Source organism: Clinocottus analis, unplaced genomic scaffold (assembly GCF_023055335.1).
Source record: "Clinocottus analis isolate CAN_PGR_092001 unplaced genomic scaffold, fCliAna1.0.p SCAF_1, whole genome shotgun sequence".
Taxonomy (NCBI): Eukaryota; Metazoa; Chordata; class Actinopteri; order Perciformes; family Cottidae; genus Clinocottus; species Clinocottus analis.
The window spans coordinates 16,477,364-16,502,334 of NW_027175820.1; the positions used below are offsets into that span (position 1 = coordinate 16,477,364).

At 41.1% G+C, this 24,971-nt stretch overlaps 1 protein-coding gene across 3 annotated transcripts in view; it reads left to right on the forward strand.

Moving 5' to 3' along the window:
• spata17 (spermatogenesis associated 17) overlaps positions 1–24,971 on the forward strand; it is a 59,440-nt gene that overhangs the window by 14,201 nt on the left and 20,268 nt on the right. Inside the window, exons 7-11 of one of the 3 annotated variants that reach the window (XM_068594172.1) lie at positions 2,092–2,319; positions 4,992–5,140; positions 5,782–5,840; positions 15,346–15,421; positions 19,053–19,195. In XM_068594172.1, the coding sequence (XP_068450273.1) occupies positions 2,092–2,319; positions 4,992–5,140; positions 5,782–5,840; positions 15,346–15,421; positions 19,053–19,152 (612 nt within the window). In that variant the 3' untranslated portion in view covers positions 19,153–19,195. Of the gene's footprint in view, positions 1–2,091; positions 2,320–4,991; positions 5,141–5,781; positions 5,841–15,345; positions 15,422–19,052; positions 19,196–24,971 lie in introns of those variants that run through there. The other 2 variants (XM_068594339.1, XM_068594256.1) reach the window with 2 other exon arrangements.

Genomic DNA, 24,971 nt, shown 5'->3' on the forward strand with positions numbered 1-24,971 from the left:
GGGTGCGCACATGTGCATGAATGTATGTTTATTTGTGTATCTTCAAAAGTGGCGAGAATTATGTTTGTGTTTGTGTATCTTCTAAATTCTGTCCCTAATGTATGTCCTACACTGTTACTGAATACTTAAACAATTTCATTAAACACACAGAAAATTGTGAGAGGTTTTGACTTTCACTTCTTCAGATGTTGCTGAGTGGTTCATTGTAAGAATAACATTGAGTATTCAGTCAACACACGCTGATATGCTTATTGCAGTCAAATTTTGCTATTCTGTCATTTTTAAAGGTCAGAATCTTTATTTGAAACTCTGAAAGAATAGTGTGTATGAAAAGAAACAAATGCAGTCCTACTGCAGCAGTACATTTGTAGAAGTAATACAGTAACTAGCATGTGGAGTTGGTGCTAGCTTCAGTGGCAAAATAGTCTTTCAAGGACAAAGGGGCATTTTAAATTTAAATGTATGATTGAGTAACACTGATTGAGTAACACTGAGAAGTTATTTGGAAGATGGCCTAAACAACAAGTTGGAGTAGACCAGTACCTCATTGTTTTTTTGTTTTTGTATATGTAACAATATTAACTATCATCTGTTGTCTATACATTTCATCTGTACATTTTGATGCAAGTGTGCCTCTTCTAACTAGAGTCCTGAAACAAAAATAACACATTAGCTGAAGATTCAGGTTTGTGCTGAAACAAAAAAACTGCACCAAGATAAGGAACCATCAGGTTGAAAGAACTCTGCTGTTATCCAGATGTGTCTACAACCAATGGTTAAAGAAATACAGATCAGTGGAGTTGAATTAATGTATCTCTCCTCATTCTGAAACACTTGACATTTACAATCAAAAGTACTCATGATGTGATAATGAAACATTTACTAATTAACCAGTCTGTTAATATGTTATTTTAAAAAGAGTGAGGTTTGGGTCCATATAGTAGAAGCCAATTCTCACTTATGCCCTTTCTCTCTTCCTTGTCCCAGTCTTTTTGAGTGGCCTAAATAGCAAGCGGTGTTATTAGCATATAGAGTAGATACAGAGTCCTCCAACTCAAAGCTTTGGTCTGGTAATTAACACTCAGGCAAAAGGATCACTGTGATTTGAATAATTATTACTGAGGCCGTGTGTGGCAAATCTCTACCCACTTCAGAACAGGGGAGGCAAAGTTTTGTATACGTGTACTTGTGTGTATTTGTGTGTGTTGTTCTTGTCAACAACTAGATTCAAGACTTGTATAATGCCACATTTGACACAGATGCACCGAGGCTGTCACTTTAGTAATTTGTTGTTATATATATCTGTGTCAAATGCAGCCCTGAACTGTTCTAGCCAAATATTTAACCTGGCAAAAGCATTTGGTTGACCGAAATGTTCTAGATACCATGCTGTACCATGCTCTAACATCAACAACTGTTGTGAGCATGGAGACAGAAGAGACATTTTTTTAAGTTTAGGTAATATGGATAATATGAAGGGCATTAAAAGGCACAACTTTGATGATACACTACATGGAAAAAGTTATTAACAAAACTGATGTTTCAAATTAACTCTGAATATTGCCCGTAATAGTTTAAATGACTAACAGTTGTTGGTTTCATTTTAAGCTGTCCCAGGAGGAGGCCGTTCTTTTATTTGATGGTCCCCCTGATATTCAACATTATGTTTAGTTTCTCCCTAAACTCCAAATGGATTTTAATATATTCTAGTGTTTAGGGAGTAAAACACCCAGGAGAAAATCCTGGTGCCTCAAAACCCATAAAACTAATAATAATACAAGTGCAATGTCCTTGGTTTGTATCAGGGTGGGGACCCCTGTTGCATCATTGCCCTTGCATGTGTTCATCTTTGCTATGATGTTTTACACTACGCTACATTATGGTTTACAAATTAAATCGGAGCAGTTAGGGAGAGTAATACCCTTATAGCCATTCAGAAAGGCATCTCAGTGAGTAATCAGTTACAAAATGTATGCATCTGATCATATCACATTGCTCACACTGATAGTCTCTCTCTCTCTCTCTCTCTCTCTCTCTCTCTCTCTCTCTCTCTCTCTCTCTCTCTCTCTCTCTCTCTCTCTCTCTTCTTAGTGCCCTGGGGTTTTCAACTCCCCATTTAGGCCAGCCCCCCATGAGATGGAACTACTCCTGAGGCAGGTCAAATACCAGGTCCCCACCAGGCTGTCCCGTGGGGGCAGGGCTTGTCCCTTGGGCATGGCTGCCCCAACAGCCCCACGTCGTTTCCCTGGGACTCTTCCATCCCCATGGATTGAAACCTCCAGGCCTATTCTGCCCCCCATTGGCATCAAGAGACAGCAGGTGAGATCGTACAAGCTCGAACCATGACATACATGAACAGGTGGAGGCAGAGCAACAGAGCTGAACAATATAATGAGAATTTAAAAGAGAGGGGAGAAGAATGTGGAAAAAAGCAATAGAGCATGCACAAGAGGTGGAAAAGAGTAATAATTTTACAAAGTGTCATACTAATTATTAAAGACCCCCAACATCCCCTTCTTGTCTCAATTGAGATGGCTCTTGATGAGAGCAGAGATCCTTTAAAACTCCTTTTAAAGAAGAATGGCATCATTAAAACATGGCAGACAGCTCTCTTGGGGGCTACTGCAGAGAGCCATTTAGTGTCTGTAATTCCGTGAGAACTATATGTGTGACTGTGTGGCTGCATGTTACTATCAAGGGTTTGTGTACCACAGCGCCTCAGTGTATATCCAAAGTGTGTCCCATGGACAGCACTCGTTTGTGTTCCTCATCATTTCAATGTAGCTTGTCCAACCAGTATCCTCTGTGCAGTGGCAGGCACACATTGATTTATTTACATGCCATTTTGTATCTTTAGGGATCTTCGTGTTACCATATTAATGCTGCATCAACAACTTGAAAAAGAAACTCTCAAGAACACAGTCTTGATATGACATAAAATCATCAAGTTAGTATGGCTAAACATCATGCCTTCTTACACATTTATAGGTAAGCAACATGGGTATGTTGTAGTTTTCTTTCTTGAGAATTAATCTACAATTTACCTTCGTCCAGGTGTGCAGATTATTTGATGAGGAGCCATTTCACCATTTGTGTTATTTACGCTCTGTAGCTCTTTATGGCAAAGCGCTTTCCCTATTATTAGTTTCTAGTAATGTAAAACATAAGTGAGCAGAAATGAGGCGTGGCTCCGTCTCGTTTTATTAGCTGCACTACACACACACACACACACACACACACACACACACACACACACACTCGACATGTCTCCATCTGGCTGTAGTTAGGGTGAGTTCATTAATGATGTCAGGAAGGTCTCTTGGTGCTGACATGGAGAATAATACATTTTACATCTATATTTATAGACGTCTGTCTTTCTCGGGTTCTGCCTTCCTTTGTTTCTCTGTTTTGAGTGTGTGTGATTAGTGCAGGAAGTCCCTGTTTCTTTTTTTTTGCTCTCACTCCTGCACCCCACACCTCCTCCCTCCCTGGTGTGATAACTATCTAGTGGTGATGGATAAGGTTGAGGTGCTGGCTGTGGAAGTGGTCAGGCCAGGCCACCGATCCCGTGGCGATAGGAGCAAGGACAGGGTCCCCCGTCCCTCCCTCTATCTCTCCCCCGTCATCCTCCCTCCTTTTTTAACACTAAACAACAACTGAAGGTCACCTCAAACAAAGCAACAACATTTAAGTTAATCTGCCCTGCACAAAGTTTAACATCCCTATCACAAAATGGCATAGACACTTCTACAAGTAACACAGTAATTCATGATTCGAGGTTGCATTTTGTTATTCATCTTAACCAGACACATACAAGTGTTTACATTTGTTTAGTATCTGTAACTAAAAATATCCTTACATTTAGAATGGCCAACAGTTCACTATTAAATTACTAATAGATAGTGTAAACAGCTGTTTTTCCTCTCTATCATTATAGAGTGAATTAAGAGTTGAAATTAGAATATTGCATTCCTGTAACACATCTGATTGACGGCTAAACAAATATATAGATATTTTTTTCTGTGAAATCACTTCAGTATTTACTTGTTAAGACAGTAACCACGCTATTAAATTTGTTTCAAATATATTCAATATCTTTTGTACAAGAGCTTCATGAAGTCTTAAGGCGATGTAAGGGGGGAAGTAAGGTTGTTCCAAAAAACAAAATTTCTTTGTCTTTGAAACCCATCGCTCCAGGGTAGGAGCCACAATGTCAAAAAGATGTACAAGGAATGAAATTGACGGACAGCTGTTTAAAGTTTAACTGACTTGTAAGATTTTGGTCCCAAAGATTTGTGTGGAAGTTGAGAGAAAACACAGAATCTATATTTCATGCACCTGCATTCCAAGCAGTTTAAGATTAAATTAAAGATAGTGATTTTTATAGTATGCTCTTATAGATTTTTATTTGGCCAATGGAATTGGTTTCACACATTGATCACAAACTTAGAAGGTGAAATTGCCTTTTATTTTATTTAGGTGTTTTTTCTAAGGCTTCAATGCTGTGATGATGTTGCTTGGGCACATGAAACAACTCCCCAAAACATTTAAAATGAAAGGAATGCATGTGGAAAAAATATAAGAAAGCATATTATAACTTAACGTAGGGGAAGATAAAGCTTCATTAAACTAATCGGACTATATGTGCAGCTGAGTGCATGTTTTTCGCTCGTTTCGCCATCTTGCTCTTTGTAGCTCCTCTCCCCGCTCTGTTTCTCATTTTTACTCTGGCATGCTTGGTTTCCTGGTTTCCTCTTTCTCTTGCATGATTGAATATTTTTCCCTTTGACACCTTTTTCTCCCTCCTTCTGTGATTCTCTCTTGGTCGCTGTGTCACAGGAGGAGAGATGAAGAGGATTGGCCTCTGGTTTTAGCTGTAAGCCATCACTACCTGTGAGAGAGGGATCAGAGAGAGAAAGGATGAGATTTCAGACGGAAAGATACAGTGATCATTATCTCATTGTTGTGTATGTGTGTTGTGATTATGCCAGGTTCTGTGCAGAGAGCCAGGGGAAGTATGGGAGCAGCGTGTGCATTGTCCTGACCTGACGTTGCATCTGCAGACCTCCTACACACACCTGGAGGAGGCCCAGCATCGGCTTCGACAACGCGACTCCATAGAAATCCCCACTGGCACATTGTGAGAATGCTACGGACATGCATAATACACAAATGAACAGACTCACAAACACATTTGACTTCAAAAGCGTTCTAATAAATAACCACACACAGTCGTAAAAGGTTTTAGTTAATTATGTTTTTTTTTTACTTCCATTTATACCAAGGCTTATAAACACATACAGAAGTGGACACGTTCATGTAACTTTAAGAAGCAAATTGACACATCCTTATTATGAAAACTGATGGATGTATACTAGAAGATTATTTTACGACCGCGACAGAACAGAACAGCGAGAACACTTGGCTACAACCTCATTACTACTCAGTACTATTAGTGCGCGTGTGCGTGCAAGCTGTCATTAAACCTCTGTTTAGTCTGTCTCGCACATGAAAAACCACCAATTTTCTTTTGCCACTGTAACCTTCTTCAGTCTTTGGTCTCAGTGCAATCAAATAACTATGTAGCATTTTTTAACCCTTTGTTTTGTTCTTGGATTTTGTGTTATTTGTGTGTTTTGCTTTATTTTCTGCTGTATGGATTCATGCTCAACCTAATCACTGTTTATACTTTTTATACTAACCTACGACTAACCTGAGCTTAACTGCAACCTTCATGACATAACTTTTTTGTTGTTATTTTTCTTCTGTTTCAACAACTAGAGGAACAGGAAGTATGCTCCACCAGATGAGCCACAGCAGAAACAAACAATTAAAACCAGGTGTGTTGCAGACAATACTGAAGATGTGGTCAACCTGCATATGACCCATTTACAGAATGGAGTGTAGACCTTCAGCTTTAATTCAATGCATATAACAAAACTATTGTGTTGTGTTCACTGATGATGTCACAGCTGATAGAAGTAGCCGGATGAGTTTTCAGGTGTAAGACTTCAGCCAATCATTGACTGCAAAGGATTTTCCTCCAAGTATTAAAAATTACTATTGTGAATATAAGTTAGTTTGTCCAATTACTTCTGAACCTCTGATTTATTGCCATATTAATCAGTTAGTGCATGTTTGTGTTATATTCTTTGAAATAAAGCTGAAAGTCTGCACTTCAACCACATATTAAGAGGGTAAAATGTATGGTTGAAACCCAAAGAGCATCGAATGTTTGCTCTAGATTTGTAGTAATCCGATAATAATGTTATGGTGATCATACAGTTATTACAGAAACCATTTCACATAAAACTTAGTCAATGTCAGACCTGTTTAACTCAGGTCTAGAACTGGAACATTGAGCCAGTTCACACGACGGCAGTCACTGGTTTATCCTTGGGTTGCCTGGGTTTGGGCCTAAAAGGTATTATTCTCCTCTAAAAGAAAAGAGAATAAAAGAGACGCTGTACAGTCTAACCCTTTCAACTTGAGTTGCACATATTTGTCAAAAGTGACAGCAATTTAATAAATCGCCACTCTCCATCACACACATATGCACATCCACCCACACACATACACACAATTCCCAGTTATGCCCTCCACTGACCCCTCTCCATGTATACGTAAATTAGGTGTGCGTGTGTGTGTGTGTGCGTGTGTGTGTGTGTGTGTGTGTGTGTGTGTGTGTGTGTGAGAGTATACGTATATAAGAGAGAGAATGTATGAGCGTGGGCCCTGCGGTCTGGTCCAAGCATTAGGTAATTGACTGTGTCTTTGCTCAAGGCCTTTCATGGATCACCGTCCTTTATTAGCTCACTTCCCAGCACACACACATACACACACACACACACACACACACACACACACACACACACACAAAGTTCCCAGCAGCCCCACCCCAACCTCTTACCCCCCACCACCAGCACCCAGACCCAATTGCCCGGAAACGAGGAGTGAAACAAGAAAGAAAGAGAGAGAGGAGCAAGGGAAGGAGAGAGAAGCGGCATGGGAATGAACAAATGCGGCCCCAGGAAGTGGAGATAAATAAGTATGTGGAATGAGTGGGCGGGTGAATAGGGTCTACTGCAGCTGACGACAGGAGCAGGGGGAGTAAGATCAGTTTTGCTCCCTGTGTAGAGGCGGTCGGTAAATTAACGCGCATTTTTGTAGTGTCACTTTAAATCATTTTATTGTATAACAGAAAAATATATGAAAACTCCTCTTGAACAGAAAAACCCACTTTGTCTCTAAATGACTTTCAAAGGGGCAATATCTTAATGCGGTTCTTAGTGCGGTTCTTCGTGCGGTTCTTCGTGCGGTTCTTCGTGCGGTTATTATTGCGATTCTTAGTGCGGTTAAAAATCTGGTTGCACTCAGGTGACGCCTATATATAACATTTACACCCCCTGACATCATTGCGTCATCATAACATAACCAATCAAACTAACAGGTAAAACACAAATCATATAATGTTTTTTACACTCTGCATGCTATATTTGTACAATTCAAATTAAAGCCATCCATTTTTTAGCTGTTTTACATTGGAGAACCTACAGGTGGACATTTGTCAAAGCTGAAACGCATTGTATGCTGCGAGTTCAAGTATTAACCATTGTTAAACCCTTTTTGCAACTATCAGTATATTGTATGCATGGTTGATGCGAATTCTATGCATACATAACATCCAGACACACATTTATAACAGACTGGCTGAACTTGACCTCTCTTTTCTCTTTTATAATATGACTGCTGCTATGTAGAATGTTGTTATTAAAGACGCTCTCAGCCCAGTCGTGTCATACTGCTGTCACTCAGAGCTCATCAGATCTCAGATTTTCCCCTTTCGTCTTTCCGTCTGACGCTCCATCTCTTTGTATCTCTCTCTACCTCTGTTTACTCTCTCTTTCTTCTCTCATTCTGTGGTAATTAGTGCATTAGTCCTATCGTTGGCATCACCCCCAGCTACAGCAGCAACCAGCAGAGCTTCTTGTCACAGCTCAGAGGGCCAATGGAGTGGACAGCTCAACCCTGGTACTCATCATCTTCATACCGTGCCCAGCCAGCCTCCCCCAGCCACATTATCTAGCTATGTTATCCAGCAATGCTCCTAATTATTTTCAAACCCTTGCCACAGCCCTCTCGCCCAGCCTCTGCCACATTACTTCGCCCAACTTGTAATCATCAACCTTAGCCCTCGACACAGCCTGAAGCCTCATCATTGACAGTTTTTTTTTTGTAGTTCCAGACCATAGATATCTGGCTTGACCATCACAGCTCTTGGCAATATGCACACACTGCATACCCAATCCAAACCAGGCCATCGACATACCCAATGAGTCCTTAACCTTTATTTACCTTAGCCATCTGCATCACGGTCAGAAAATATATCAATGCAAATGTAGCACAGCATGTCAAGACACACACATCCACATATAATCACATATATGCCTGCCCCCACCGCTTCAGGACCTCAATGGCCCCAGCTTAGGCCAACCGGGGCTGTGTAGTCGTTGCCCTTTCTCCAGCTTCTGTGTGTCCTTGCCTCAACTGAAACGTTTCCAGTAGCAGTGTTATCAAAGGGAAAAGGAAGGTCAAGTTTTGTGAGCCTGTATGAACGTATGGTATGATATGTATGCAAAGTTGTAAGTTTGGTGGTGGTGGTGGTGGGGAGGGGGGGTGCAGACACATGTGACACACCCCTTGTAATATTTAATTTGAGTTCTCCTTGATAATTGTAGCTCGACTGTGTACTGTTCTTTCATTTTCATACTGATGTAGTGATGCTGAGTTAAGTACAGATATTACACTACATTTGTTTTATATCATACTGAATCAGTGGCTAAAAGGACAGTATTTAGGTAATCACATGTCTTCTAGAAAGATAGCAAGAACGTAAATTACTTCGTAAATTTTGTATTATGAAGAAAGGTTAGATTTTGTGAGTGACTGCCTAAACCTCTTCACATTTAATATTGCCAACATGGTAATGTCTATTGTTCTATAACATACACAACTATTTTTAGCTTCGGCAGCAGCTAAGTGCACCAGCAATCCCGAATTTCAAATGCAGACATGGGAAAGCCCTCCCTGGCCATGCTAATTTTGTGGTTGTGTTAGTAGCCATGTCACCAGCGGTACTGCCTGTAACCATAGAGGATAGCTAATTAGGAGGCTACGTGCTTATCAGTACACTGCAGTGAGTGGTCACGTCTGTGTCTGTCTGCGCTCCAAGCATTTCCTTCCCCTCGCATTAGACTGACAGCCGTCATAACTTTCAAAAGCTAGTGTCTGATCAGAACCAACACACACTAATACACACCGAAACACATGTTTGCACAAGCATCCCTGCTTTCCTGAGCACATGCACATAGACAATAAATACATGCATATACACAGACCCTTGCCGATAGCCTACCCACACATATACTTTAATGTTGTAACAGCATTGTCCTCGTTAGCTCCTCTCGCCACAACCCACACTCTCCTTCAGGTTACTCTGGTGTGGCTTTATTATTATCATCCTTGTACTGTGGGTGCAAAGCTTCAGGCAACAGCGACAGGATAAATGTGCCTACATACATACACACATGGCCCACTCTTAATAGCCTCAGTCATAATGTATCACCATGATACATGCAACTGATGTATGAGGGATTTTTTTTAATGGGAACAGTATTCATTAGCAATTAATTCCTAGACTGAAATGGGCCACGTCCACAGCCAAGTAGAGACAATGGAATTAGGTGGGACAGGGGCAGCAACTGCGTTTCCACCTTTTGCACATGCGTCTGACTGTATGTATTTCTTATGTTATCGCGTACATCCATCTCTCCAGCTCTGCTGCATTAATGTCTCGGTTATTGCGGTGAAAAAGAAAGAACTCTCATTCTCCATAACCATTTTACTGCATGTGTAAAGCGCCGCAGCCCCTTCATTTGCACAGCCGTAAAATTTTCCCCTGCTTGACTCCTTCCACTCAGGACCTCAGATTTATCAATTAACCCAACACTTTGCTTTCATTACGGTGGCATTTTGCACCGCCGAGCCTGCATACAGAGTGACACTAAGTTCCGAGTGCACACAACATGATGTGAAATGGACAGTCGCAATTAAATGATTAGCAATCATATTTTCTCGTAACCTATAGGAGAAAGAATGACATTAGACATTATTATTTATAGTCAAAACTAGACACAACTTGATCAGATCACAAGTCACGTCAGGCCCATTTCTTTACTTAATCGAATGTCAAGCTCCTGTTTAAAACTAATACATACAATTTCTGTTGGCGTTTAAGCTCGCCTTCCAATTAAAGCCCGGTCCGCAAAGCTCCTGACCCTGCAGTCTGATCCACTATGCAGAGCACTTTAAAGCAGCATCACTTCTGGATGTTTATTCTTCTCTCAAAGAATTATTTATAGAAAGATGTATTTATAAACTATATATGTATGTATGTTAACTTTGCTGTTGCTCCAGAGTGCCTGTTATATTGTTCTTGTAACATTACTTTAAAATGAAAGCATGCAAAACACAAGTTTTTTACTTCATTGTTGAATTTGGCACATATTGCGATTAATCGCAGAAAAATCATGCGATTAATCGCGTTTAATTTTTTTTAAACTTTTTTTTTTTTTAATTAAAGATACATACTGTATACAATGCATTGTCATCATGGTTATTCTGAAAAAAAGTTGAGATGGGAGATTGCTTTCAGGTTTATTTAGATAGTTTCCTCTCCATGTTTACATAGATGTAAGAGAAAGCAGACAGACAAGCAGTATAAGGATGTCTGTGCTTTTAATGGACCACCTGTCCCTGTGCAGATATGCTCCACTGAACCATACTGTATGTAGTGTGGTATAATCACTGCCTCTCTCTATCTCTATCTCCTGCCATCACTCTTTTTTCCCCTTGCTGTCTTGTTTATTTTCACACTTGTTCTCTTTCCCTCTGTCCTCTTCATCTACAGTACCTTGCTGCAACTTTTTTGTATGCCCCCCTATTCCACCCTTTACCTCGCAAACTATGTGTTGTAGGTGTGTGTGCTATCAAATATAACATGACAGCCCTCTCATACAACAGTGTGTTGGTGATAGAAGTCAACCCTGGCTGTGGAATGCAAATGGTTTGAAATGACGCATTGGTAGATGGACACAGAGGATGCAGCAGACAGGATACATTGACTTACATGTGTGTTTTGTATTTAAAAAAAACGAAAGAATACATTTTCTATGAGCAGTTTGAAGTGTGTTTTGATTCTCTTACGTCGCTTGTTTCCTTTTAAATTGCACACTCTCTGTTTCTCCGGAGGAATCTTAGTCCATTGTCGTACTCTAAACTCCTTTTATAATAATTGATAATAAGATGACCCCCCCATTCTTTTATCTGTTCACCTTTGTGTACCTTCTTTGTCTGTCTATTGTCTCACAGATGGCGTTTCAGTATGTGATACTATGTGTGTATATGTGAAAGCATGTGTCACTGTGAGTGGTCATTTCAATGTGTGTGTTTTAGATTTGTATACTTTGTTTTCTACACTTTGGAAAAAGCCTCTTGTTTATGTGAAAGCCACATCTTTACCTATGCTATTAGATAGTTGATATGCACATGCTGTGTGTCTTATTGCAGGCTCATATGCTCACTAGCCAGCATAGGGAGCATGTGTGGGGGGGCTGGGTTGGCGGTGGGCTCTGGAAAGGGAAGCAATCACAAATACTTAAACCTGCAAATGGCCTTGATGTCCTGTGCTAAGCAGTCTGTGTTGACTGATGAGCCTGTTAACCCTGGCTGAAACAACTCCAGCACAGGGGATGAGACAGCAACGCTGGTCCCGGCTGTTCCTGGCCCATTTTGCATGAGAATTGTGCATATTTAATCTAAGGTGTGCCGAGGTGCAAAGACAAGCCCCCCTCTTCTCTGTTTCTCATTATAGATGTGTAATAGTGCCCTGAGGCGGGGGGCCTTAATTCACCAGCCCGTCTTAATCTTACCCTCAGTCACAGCCCCCACCTTCCCTTATGGCCTACTCTCTACCCAAGTCAGTACTAGTCCCAGTTCTCGCCCCAAGATTTGTCTCACCGAGTCCTGTTCTACATTATGTGTTAGCTTAAGCCCTGCAAGTCCTGGGCCAAAGCTTTTTTACCTTTCGAAGCAGGTAAGACGCCGCGCTGTGAGCAAGCGTTATCTGTAAGACAATACAAATATGATCCAAGAAGAACGGTTTAAGCCTACTGTAAGTTTAAGACTCATCAGAAGACAAAACACTAAGTATAAGTATATCCTTTTACAACACTGGCAAATCATCACAACAGATATTACTTAATCTTTTTGTCACAGTGATCATTCAGTAACATCAATGCTAAATCTTCTTCACCACAGTCCTCTTGCCAAACCATCTTCATGTGGTTTGAGGCACGAATACCTTTTAGTTTTAGTTAACATAATGACAGAAATTACAACAGAGTCTTATTGTACTTGATATTTAAGATTGTTCTCTATAATCTTTATCTATTAACGGACACATTTTTGTAAAAAACAGACTTCAAATTAACTCTAAAATGAACACTTACAAATAAAACTTTTACTAGAATATCGGTCAAGAAATTTGTACACACACATTTATCACTTTGTTGTTTACTGCTCAACTTAAAGCTCTGCTGGGTGGCTGGAAGTCTATGTCGTACTGGAGGGCATTTATACTTTTGTTTGTTTACACTTTATTTGTGAACTCCACAGTAGTTGTGCATAAAAAATAAGCATTGAATGAAAAGGATCTAGTGTCCATTGCCCTCCTCAAATCCGCAAAGTGGGACTTGAAACGTTCACCTCATAGGGCCACTGCATAGCTCCGCTGCATAGCTCCGCTGCATAGCGCCGCTGCTTGTGCTGCATAGCACTTCTGCTTCTGCTGCATAGTGCTGCTGCATAGTGCTGCTGCGTAGCGATGCTGATGCTGCATAGCGCTGCTGCATAGCATGCTGCATAGCATGCTGCATAGCATGCTGCATAGCATGCTGCATAGCGCTACTGGACATGCCGCTCGCTAATCTCTCCAATAATAGCTTGCTTTCTCTGCATGTCAGCCGCAGTAGAATTATTTAATGCACAATGTAACTGCATAGCAGCTGCCAGTATAAAGATTGAAACTGAAACACCTGTAATCCATTATCCATGTTGAATTACGACTGGTAGCTAGATAATAAAGGCTTGTGTTGTCTGTTTTCTACTGCCAGTGTGACAAGGAATAGGACACATCATGACTGCTAAGACCCAATGAAGTACCGGATTAAGTATTAAGTAATGTCTGCTGTGATAATTTCCCAGTGTTGTAAAATCCTGTACTTATAAGCAGTGTTTTGTCTTCTGATGAGCATTAAACTTAAATTAGGCTTAAACCGTTCTTCTTGGATCATATTTGTTTTGTCTTACAGATAACGCTTCCTCACCACGCTGTGTCTACGCCATTGTTTTCACCTGCAATTTAAACATGGCTGATTATTCCTTTTTGAAAGTAATATTGTTAGACGGCATATAAAATGCATGTAGTAAATAATTGTTTGGTTAGCAAAACACAGCAATCAGAGCTGTTAAGAACACTATAAAACTACTCTGACCACTCAACACAGACATCAGTTGGTAAATACAATATAAAGGTTTGTTTTGTTTTTCAAATATGTCTGGTGAAGGCTACATTTTCAAACAAACTATCTCATTTTACAACTAAAAAGTACACTAAATATATGTTTATGAAAAGTTGTCTACTGCTCCTTGAAATGGGTCCTTTGTTTCTTCACGTTGCATTAGTTGGGAATTCTGCATCCGTTCCGTGATTAATGGATTGAGTGTCAATGACAAGAGCTCTGTGAAGCATCTATCCATCTAATTCCATCTATCACTCCATCTCTTTCTCTCTCTCTGTCCTCTCATCCCCCTCTAATCCAGCCAACACTTCTCTGCAGGACAGAACAATTAATGTTTCTTCTCATTTACTTGTTCTTCTTGCCTCTATCTTTCTTTCTTTTAGTCGCTTTTTCTTTTCTTTCTTCACCTCTTCAGACGATTTTTCTCATGCATGTACCATCCATCATATTACTATATTACTACCTTATGAGACAACTGTGTGTGTGTGTGTGTGTGTGTGTGTGTTTGTGTGTGTGTGTTTGGTTTGAAGAGGCCCGGCCCCCATGCTGTGTATGTAATTTCTTGTTTGTACATGGTCCCAAACATCTTTGACCACTGCAGGGGAGAGATGTTTAGAGAGACAGAGAGGTTGAACAAGACAAAAAAAAAAAAAAGATTGAGAGAAAAGGAAAGAGAGGGGGAGAGGGGAAAAACAGGATGATAACAAAAGCGGCTCGGATTTCACAGACGCATATTTCATCAATCATGTGAATAAGTCGTGGTGATTATGCATGGCGGTGGCAGGCCGAGGGGGGGCTGATTACCATACACCATAAAGGCTGCTTTCTTATCTCACACACACTGATTAGTTTCTGTCTGCAGATAGCCTCTCACTCTTTGCTATTTTTCACACACACACACACACACATACTCGCACACACATACACGCGTGGGGTGCGTCTATTTCTGTAATACACATTCAATACATGTATTCGTACACACACACACACACACACACACACACAATTATGCTAAAATTCAGGTGAAAGGAATTTACCAGGTGTCAGTGGGCCAACCCCAAGGTCCAGATGAGAAAGTTTTACAGAGTCTCTTATTTCTAACGGGTTAAACTTATTCTGATGTCCAAATAATCTTCAAGGGAACTGTGTAAAACCATATGATGAATACTGAATACTTCCCCAAAATATTGAACGTCAAAGGTGAATTTGAGTTCTTTCACAAATAGTGGTGAGACAGACAGTTGACAATCTGTGATCCAAACAGATCCCTCTGCCGGTTCGGCACGCGTGTAATCTGTGGTTTAATAACACCATATATAACATATTTTGCAAACATTTGACTTTATCCTCATTTTATACCTGTTTGTTTTATTTTGTTATGGGTTTTCAGACCATTTTTCAGGAGCTTCGCCTCACCCAGCGGCCATCCTTACTATAATAACACGATTTCGGAGCGACACAGTTTAGACGGTGGCTGATGTTACTACGGTTTTTCTGATGTATTTATGATCTTTCAGCATCTTAAAATAGTTTGCAGTGGTTTTACATCAGGCCTTTTACACATTTGCATCTGAAAAGTATTCCAACAGTTGTCTATTTTTGCTGGCTTTTTTTGGTGGACCGAGTAGTTACGAGGAAATTAAAAGAAAATGTATTACTATCGTATTCTCAGGCTAATGTGTTGCAATCTGTTTTGGTACTGTAGGTCATTTTCCTGCAACGGTGGCCTTTATATGGCGCAGATGGACCGCGAGTAAGCGAGGTAGAAGGAGGATGATGAGGTGAGGCTGGGGCAAAATTAGCTACGTATGAAAGGCCTCGCTTTGTGTCTCAACCAGGGAATTAGAAATTACTCCTTTTATTGCGCTCCTCTCTCTCTCGCGCTTTGATATATAATGTAAACTCATTTAGTAACCAGGCTCACGCTGCATTGCGCTGTCTGACTGTCTGCATGTGAGAAGTGCGCCTGGGACGCATTAGGGCCTCCTGACAGGGGCCTGGGTGAAATAAGTGAAATTAATGGAGCTCCTTTCATGTCGGACAAGGCCGCGGCACCCCTTTCACGCCGCGTACAGTCACAGAAAAGTCAATACTTTTTTATTACTCCTCGCTTGCCCTACATTCCCCGCTACAAGTGCTCTGTTCGCTAATTGGTTTCAGTTTGCAGAGAAAGAGAGAGAGAAACAGGAGAGAAAGAGAGGGAGAGTACTCCATCCCAAAGAACACTGAAGCAAATAAATCAATCTCATATTTTTTCTCCCCGCTGTCTTTTCTCATTGAGTAACATCATGGCAGAGAGAAGGAGAGATGAGAGAGAAATAAAGGAGAGTGAGAGGGTAAATGGTTGGTTAGAGCACGTCTGGTCCCCTGGGAGCATAATGATATCTGGGAGCCTGTTAATGGAGACGAGTGGTTAAAGTGGTCGAGGGCCAGGTCAACCCAGGGGGCTTCTAACCAGAGACCTCACCTCAGTTGCCGGCTTGCGCTCTGGGTTCAGAGGCACAATGAAGCATTCTACCAAAATATTATTTCAGACAGGCGCTTTGATAGATTCGCAGAAATGAAATTCATCTCTATGTGTGCGCAGATATTGGGACCAGTCTTTAACGGCATGAAGGCCTGTGGAGTGATTGTTTGTGTAGTTTTGCGTTTCCCAAGCCTTGCCGCACTGATCCTGTATGTAAGTTCACCACATGCGTTGTCAGTATGTGTTGTTATCTTGCATCATGACACCTCTTGCTGAATGAACATATCTTTTTTTTTTTTTTTTTCGGAAAGAATTCTGTTTTGCAGTAGTCATTCAAAATGAAGGTTGAAAAACATCTTGTGAACGATTTGGAATCTGACTGCTGTGGAAACGTCATAATTGGGTGTGCCTGCATTTTTGCAAATATACTGTGTCTGTACTGTGTGTGTGTGTGTGTGTGTGTTGTGTGTTTGTGTGCACGCGCATGCATGCACACTAAATGTATGTGTCCTGTCTGCCAGTATGCTGTTCACTGTTGTGCTAAGCTTAAGTGGCAGTGGGGTTAGCCTCTTTCAGAAACAGCACAGCCACAAATTGATGTGACACTTTGAACCCCCTTCATCCCTCCCCGCCAGCCCGCCAACTCACACACACACACACACACACACACGCACACACACACACACACACACACACACACACACACACACACACACACACACACCAATCAGCCTCCAGTTAAAAGGAGGTTCCACCAGTCTCGTTTTCTTTCTGCGTCCCAGCTTTCACAGCTCTAGAGTGTGGGCTAGGGTAGGTTTGGGGGTTTATACATGTGTGTATTTGTGTGCGCGAGAGCGTGTGCGTATGTGTGTGAAGGGGCTGTCACACAGGGCTGGCATCACCATCCAGTTTGCCATCTCTTCCTCAGCTTGACAAGTCCCTGCTCCCTACCCCATGGCTAACACACACACACACACACACACACACACACACACACACACACACACACACACACACACACACACCCTGTCGCTCTGTCTCTCTCTCTCACACACATGACATGTGAACAGACCGATCACAAACTCACATGCACTGTATGAATGCATCGAAACATTTTCAAGCATTCACGCACACACACACACACACACACGTATCCAGATGCACAGTCAACAACATGCTGCATATTACACAATTAATAATTGACAAAACCTTTAACATGCTCTGGACACTGTGACAGTAACACATCACATCACATCACTGTTATGAAAATGTAGCTGAATTTAGACTAGAAATTGCTTCAACTTTGGTGTGCAAGAGTTTCTATTTGTGTGGCTTCACCGTGTGCTGGTTGTTGCGTGTGTGTGTGTGTGTGTGTGTGTGTGTGTGTGTGTGTGTGTGTGTGTGTGTGTGTGTGCGCGAGAGAGAGAGAGAGTGAGAGAGATCTTCTCCGCAGTGTTTGGCGTCAGATCGCAGAGGGGTTCTGTTTGTTACAAGGACAGGCTTGTCCCCGCCCCCAGGCTTTGGCATTACAATGATTGTCATGGCGATGGAGTGTGAGTGACAGGCGGGTTCACATGTGGTAGCCGGGGAGCAGGAAGCCCGCACCGCCCCAGTCCCTGACATTAGTTTGTCCTTCATCAAAACTTTACACTCGTTTATAACTGCTCACTCCCTCTGTTGCAAAATCTCTCTCATTTACTTATTTTTTTTACCATCTGTCTCTCTCATGTACTGATCTCTCTTTCTCTCTTTTATTATATTCCTCCAGCTCATGCCTTCTCATTTACATTTCATTTAATACTCTTATATCTCCACTTCTTTTTCTTTCCTCGTCTCTTACCCTGTCTCTAATTTTTCTCTCGCTTTCATTTGCCAGTGTCAAGCATGTTTTAGTTTTGGGCTTTTTTGGACTGCACGTAACATGTATAGTGTATTTGTGTGTGTGTCTGTGTGTGTGTGTATGTGTGTGTACAGATGCATGTTTATGTGAGCTTTTTGTGCATCGCAGCAGAAAAGGAGGTCAGGCTCTGCACAGACTCGGGCATTCATCATTAGCCTGCTGGTAATGTTGCCCGTTACAACCGTGATTAAGAGCCCCGCTTAGTTTTAGCAGCCGGTGCAGACACACACACACACACACACACACACACACACGCACACACATACACACATTCTCACACTCTTATGTCTACTACGTCTCAGGTGCTCTGTGGTTTTACAGGAAACTCTCTCTTATACGTTTTCAATGCAGTTCAGCATTAGTTAATGTGAGGGTGTGTGTTTGTTGTTTGGGGGCTGTGCTGTACATGGACTCTAACTGCAAGGAGGCTTCAGGGCCTGATGAGAAACCTGTCATAGTCACTCATGAAAAGAGCAATTCACCGCTACACACACAGACACACACACACACACACTGACACAGACACAGCAGGAAGTTGCACATGGTCTTGGTGAGTGTATTTCTGAATCATAATGAATGGATGTACACCTTTATCTCCACTTATGGAAGTCGGAAAACTGTCATATCAGCCTTTAGCCATCTTCATTGAATAGTTATTTTTGTTCAGAAGTATAAAAAAAAAACATCCACCTAAAACCACGTTTGCCTTGCTGCCCTTGATCAAATGTCATCATATTACAGTAGACTACATTACGTCCTTAAAACTTTAATTCCAATTGTCAGATTGCAGGAATTATTCAGTATGTGTTGAGATGCATATCCAGCAGGTGAGATGCACAGCCATCGAATAAAGATTAATACAAGACACGGCCTGCTTTCCCTGTTGTACAGGTCATTATGGTTTTGGACTTGTGATTGGTTTGCACAAGGAGAAGCAATATTTTTTCAATTGGTTCACCCATCTATTTGACCCATGTTTGAACTCTAAATGTCTCTCTCCCCTCCCCCTCTTGGTCTTCTCTGCCTCGCCTTTCCTCCTCTCTAGCCGGTCAAGACATTGTTCGCCACCTCCAGCGTCTTTGATAAGTGTGCTCCTCTGTACTCCTGGCTGGCAGCATAGTGTGCCACACCTCCTTCTGGCTTGAGAAAATTAAGAGAAGTATGAATAAAGATTGCTTATTGTATTTACTATATTGTGTTTATTTCAGTGCCTAATGCGTTCATGTGACAATTTTTTCCTTTGAGTCTTTAGGTTTAGTGTTGTCCATTTGAGTTCACATCATGTCGCCTATTGAGCAAAGAAAACACACTTCTCTGTATTCTGCAGTCCGTTGTTTTGTCCAGAATGTAAGTGAATGAAAGTCACTGAATGGGAATGTGTAGATGCAACCTGCTGACTAAAAGGGACTAAATGTGTTGTTTTTATAGCTAATTAGTGTTAGGCGAGAAACACCCATAAAAGGTATAATTTTCCAGAGAAAATCTAGTCCAGGGTTTTTTCCAGCAATGCAAGGCCAACAACTGAAAAGCATCCTAGGTACTTAGAGGATACATTGGGATTAATTGATTGTCAACACAACAACATAAATGATACAAGTTGCCCGGTTTTGTGTAGAAGTCACAATTGAGATCAGATTGTAAGATTTGAGATCACACCCCAGCTAAAATGATGATACTGATGATTATTATTATCAATAATGTCATGTGAGATCGGAGCAATATACCATTATGGTCATGGTGGGTAATTCAACACATATGTACTATAAAATCAGCAGTATTCGAATATTGAACTGAATTGCAGGTTTTTTTTACTTTGACTTGAATTTTTTTTGTCTATTAACCTTTAGTTATGAAGATAATGGGAACACATATTGCTTTTCATGATGTTGTTTTTCTGGTGTACTGTATAGCAAACAGTATGCTATGTAGGGCAGAAGAGAGGATAGTTTTCAATGATTAATCTACCGATTACTTTCATGATTTAATGTCTGGTCTATGAAATGTCCACACATAGTGAAAATTGTGAAAAGTCCCTGACCCCATGGCAACATCTTCACATTTCTTTTTTTGTCTGACCAACTAGCCAAAGACAAAGCAAACCAAAACATATTTACTGAATTGCAACTTTTTTTTTTGCAACTTTTTAAAAAAAAAAAACAACAACCCTGAATTGACTAATTGTTTCACCTCCACAAAAAATACTGTATCATTTTCTAGAGTTTTTGAAAGACTTTATTTAAAATTAGAGACTAAATTATTTAGACCTTTGCTGAACTTTGTCTGGTCGTGAAGACGTCACATGACACCTCCTCCTGCTGGGCCCTCAGGCAGGACTCTGTCACATTGTGGACTGTTTTGATGATGAAGTATAAAGTGAGTTCATAGTCTCTTCTCTCCATCACTTCTTTGTCTTTCGCACAGACACAGGTCACAGAGGTTTATATCATTTAATCGACTTGTTAATTCTCCAACACAAACTTCCCCCCGTCCTCATTCTTCACAAGCTTTCCCTGTCTTCTCTTTCTGTTGGTTTGTTCCCTCTTCTTCTCCCCCTCTCCTCCATGTTGCTGACGTTCCCCCGGGCCTGTGCTATAAGGCGTGGAATAGGAGCAGAGACAGAGCATTTAGTAATGGCTTCTTAATGGGCTTGTCGACAGCCACATTAGAGCGCACAGGCAGCGGGCGAGGCCGAGCAGCGATATGCCAAGCCAGATGCCATGCCAGCTGTGGCACTCCGCTCTCTCACTTACACTCTCATTTGTAATCACATTTCTCATACGGATGGACGCCATGTGCGTAAAGGGGAGAAAGCAGACAGACAGGCATGTCCCCTCCCAATTCTTGTCAGTGCTCTGTGTGTTTCTATGGGTTGTTCTATCTATCTTTCGAAAACTGATGTTATCAATAGGGATGTAATGGAAAGGCAAAAGTACACTTTGATTGGTAATCTGTGGATGGAACATAAAGAAAAAGTGTGGGTTACTCAATCATGATTCTGTAAACATCACTTTATTTCTTTGTCTAAGTAAGACTAACACTAAATAGAAGTACGATGGAGCAAGAAACACAGGTAGTCTGAGGATCACACAGGTTTTAAACACACCCACTAGCAAAGGAAGAAAAAAAAAAGCAAGTGAAAAATTTGACTAGCATTTCCAACAAACAAACAATGTGATAGCCACAATGTTTCTTACCACCTCACACAGATCTTTGGCATATCTGTACTGTAAAATCTCATTAGCTATTGGTCAATAAACAGTAAAGTTTATGCAGATATACGGTATATGCGATGGGATCAAGCCAACCTCAACACCAAATTGGGCAAATTGTTCCCTTTCCCACTTTCTCCCCCCTGATTCCAGCGCCCTTGCTTAGATCACACCAGTCTTCAAACTCAGCCTTCATTTTGATCTCAATTACACACCTGGAAAGTTTCTTCATTTCATTTTGCATCGTTGCGATTCCGTCACGTTTGCAAAATCTGTCCACTGACAGACAAACATATAAACACCTGCCTAAGTACTCCAAACTGCCTCTGTGGTTGTTCCCGCAACACTCAAGAAACACATTTTGCCACGATGACACACACATTCTAACAAGGTGAAATACCAGCACAGCCTGGTAAACACAGGCTGTCTCGACTTGTAATAAGATCCAAATTATCTTCCAGCGGGAACCTTTTTAATGGTTGATTCTCAGGCTGATTAAAAGTTAGAGGAGGTGAAGAGGACAAAAACAGAGAGACACTTCACATTTTTCAGCTCTTACAGCTGACCTTGGGCGAGGCGTTGGTATTACCTCACAGAATCACAAGGGCATTACGGTCATGAACAAAAAGAGGGTAAAACAATAAAGAGGAGAGATAAAAAGGTAGGAAACAAAATAGAAAGAAATGGTACAATAGTTTAGCAAATAAATGAAGAAAAAAAAAGACTGAAGAAAAGAAAGAAGAAATAGTTTGTTAAATATAGAAGAAAGGCATATCAGAAAGAGGCAGGAGTGATTCAATTAAGATGATTTAATCAATTAATGAATGTTAATGAGCTACAGTGTAACCAGGGACTGGAATGTCTTTGCCAAAGGTCTTATAGGTCTCCAGTAGGGGGAGCCATGTGTCAGTGACTCCAGTGTCAGTCTGTGTCAAAAACCTTCATCCAACCTGTGTGTGTGTGTGTGTGTGTGTGTGTATGTATGTGTGTGTGCGTGTGTGTGTGTGTGTCCATGCATGTGTGTTTGTGCGCCAAAGATTGAATAGTCAGAAGGTGGTTCTTTGTTTCCCCATCTGATCTGATCTCGTTGCTATCAAGCCACATATTCCTGCGTCAGCGATGATCAAGTGTGATGAGGATGCAAAGGGAGTAAGGTATGTGTGTTTTTGTGCTTCCCTGTGTGTTGAGCTGTGTGTGTGTGTGGGTGAGTGTTTATGTATTGGCAGTTGATAGCATTTTAGGAGTTGAAGCGTATATACAGACTGGCGGCCCTCTACAGTGTATCGACAGCTGCCAATTGTCACTCCAATGACTGACAGTTCTGTATTGATGGATGGGACCTGCTGACATAGAGATGGAGGACAAAACAAAAGGAAACAGAGCACCGTTGGCGGAGAGGGGCAGTGGGGACAGCAAAGAAAAGGAAGAAAAAGGCTGGGGGAGTATGCTGACTGGGACCTGAAACTTTTTCAAGGTCATGGGGAGAGAAAGGGGAGGAGGAGTGGGGGGAAAAGTTTCTAACTGGGGCCTGTATCAGTCCACACTCAGCTATATCACAAGAGAACATTTCCTTTACAGGTCCAGCTTCCAAGGAAGGACTTCTTTCTTCTATTGAAGGCTTATTTATTTGTTCAGCAGACATTTTGACATTTTGGCGTTTTGGATAGGAAGTTGTTTCTTTGGACATTTGCAAGGGTCTGCTCTAGTCAAGTGTACCAGTAAGTTGTGACTGTGAGACAGGGAACTAAATGGAATTTAACCATCTTTCACTTTATTTCGTACACCTGTGCTTTGCCTATTATGACATGCCAAGGTGTCTAACATAAGAAAGGCCTAAAAGTGCATTCAGCTTCTACTTAGATTAGAATGTCACTTCCAAGCAAACACCTAAGAGTGTGTTAAATGCCACAGTCAAGAAACAGAAGTTATAGTTCAGTTGTGAACAGGGAATGCTATGCTGGCAATTGTGAGCATATCATGTTTGTATAGTATGAAAGGGTGAGTTTTCAGCCTGCTGCAGAAGATGGGCAGAGAGTGATAGAGCTGCCAAATGCTCAGAAGCAGAGAAGTACAATGTTTGTACAAGGATTTGACTTGTGCATGGAGGTACTAAAACACTGAAGTCTTGAACTAGATGAGAGCTGCAACAGGAAGCCAGTGAAGTCAAGAAAAAATAATTGTTTGTGCGTACTGTACGTATTCAAGTGTATATTTTTTTCCAGAGGCAGTCTGAGTACAAAATCAGGCATACAACCTACACGTCACACATCTTGTTACGGTCTTCTCTGTGACTTACACATCAGATCAGAGTTAGCTTTTTTGGCTTGCTCATCTCGAAAACCTCGAAACTGAAAGCTTTTATGGATCTATCGAAGAGGAAAGCTCTGCTTATTACTTTTTTTTGTTTCTCATTGTTATGGCAAAGTGGTTTTGGACTGAGCTGTGATCTTTGTGCGTCTCCCTATCGACCTTCGCAGCCCATCCCCATGACAAACACATACACACACACTCACATAAAGACACAATCGTGTGTACCGTATGTGTGTGTAGTGTATGTACAATATTTTGGTGTGTGTGTGTGTGTGTTTCCTCACCTCAGGAAACTTGTGGCTAATTCCATTAGTGGGAGGGGAGAGTATGTAAATGAGGGTAGACAGCTGGTGGTGAGGGGAGGTTGATGGAGTGAGCCTGGGGGGCCAAAGACCCACACACACACACACTCATTACTACACTTACACACATGTGCAAGCATTGTCTTCATAATAAAATTGTGACTCAAACCGAAGCTATTGTTGACACTACACATTGGACACACAGTAGATTTGAGGTTTTATTGACAATGTGAGCTCTAACCTTGCTGAGTAAGCGGAAGTGCCAAAAAACTGCAGTTCCTCAAATGGCCACTTGAGGTTGCTGGAATTTAATTTTTTTAACAACAAAATTAGGAACACTTTGCAATTAACCTACCCAGTCACAAAAAAGTGGCAATATGCACTCATAGCAACTAAAGTATGATTAGACCTTTATATGGTTATTATTAGCCACTCAAATATCTTAATTATTGTTAGGGTAAGATTGTGGTCTTGGTAAGATTTGGACATAGTCCAAATTTACTTGAAGAATGACATACAAAGTGTGACGCGAAAAGCACGTATTGTTCTGTAGTTTCTGTCCTTAACGAGCACCGCGTGAGCGAGTCGCCTCTCAAAGCTTCACAAGCGTCACCGGCAGCTTCGCGTTGCAAGCTCAGCGGACCCGGATTGAACATTAATCGCGCATCTGCAAAGCCACCGCTGATACCTGTCAGCTGTCCTCCACATCTCCACCTCATTCAACCAGACGTCAGTGCACTTGATCAAGACAACACAGACTGGACTTTTCTCACTGAGGAAGAAAAACTGAATTGAAAACATAAAAAGCACTTATTGCTTTTGTATAAAGAAAATCAATGGCTGGTCTTTAACATCTTTAAGGTAAGCAACAGGCTGAACATGCACCAAAGAAGGAGTGGTTTGTCCCTCACAGGGTCCCTTATTACTGAAAAGTACCTGTTCAGAAAAAAAGGAAAAACTATTTATAAACTATATATGTGTGTATTTCAACTTGCTGTTGCTCCAGAGTGCTGTTATATTGTTCTGATAACATTCCTTTAAACTAAAAGCTGCAATACACTAGTAAGTGTGTGTGTATATATATATATATATATATATATATATATATATATATATATATATATATATATATATATATAAGCA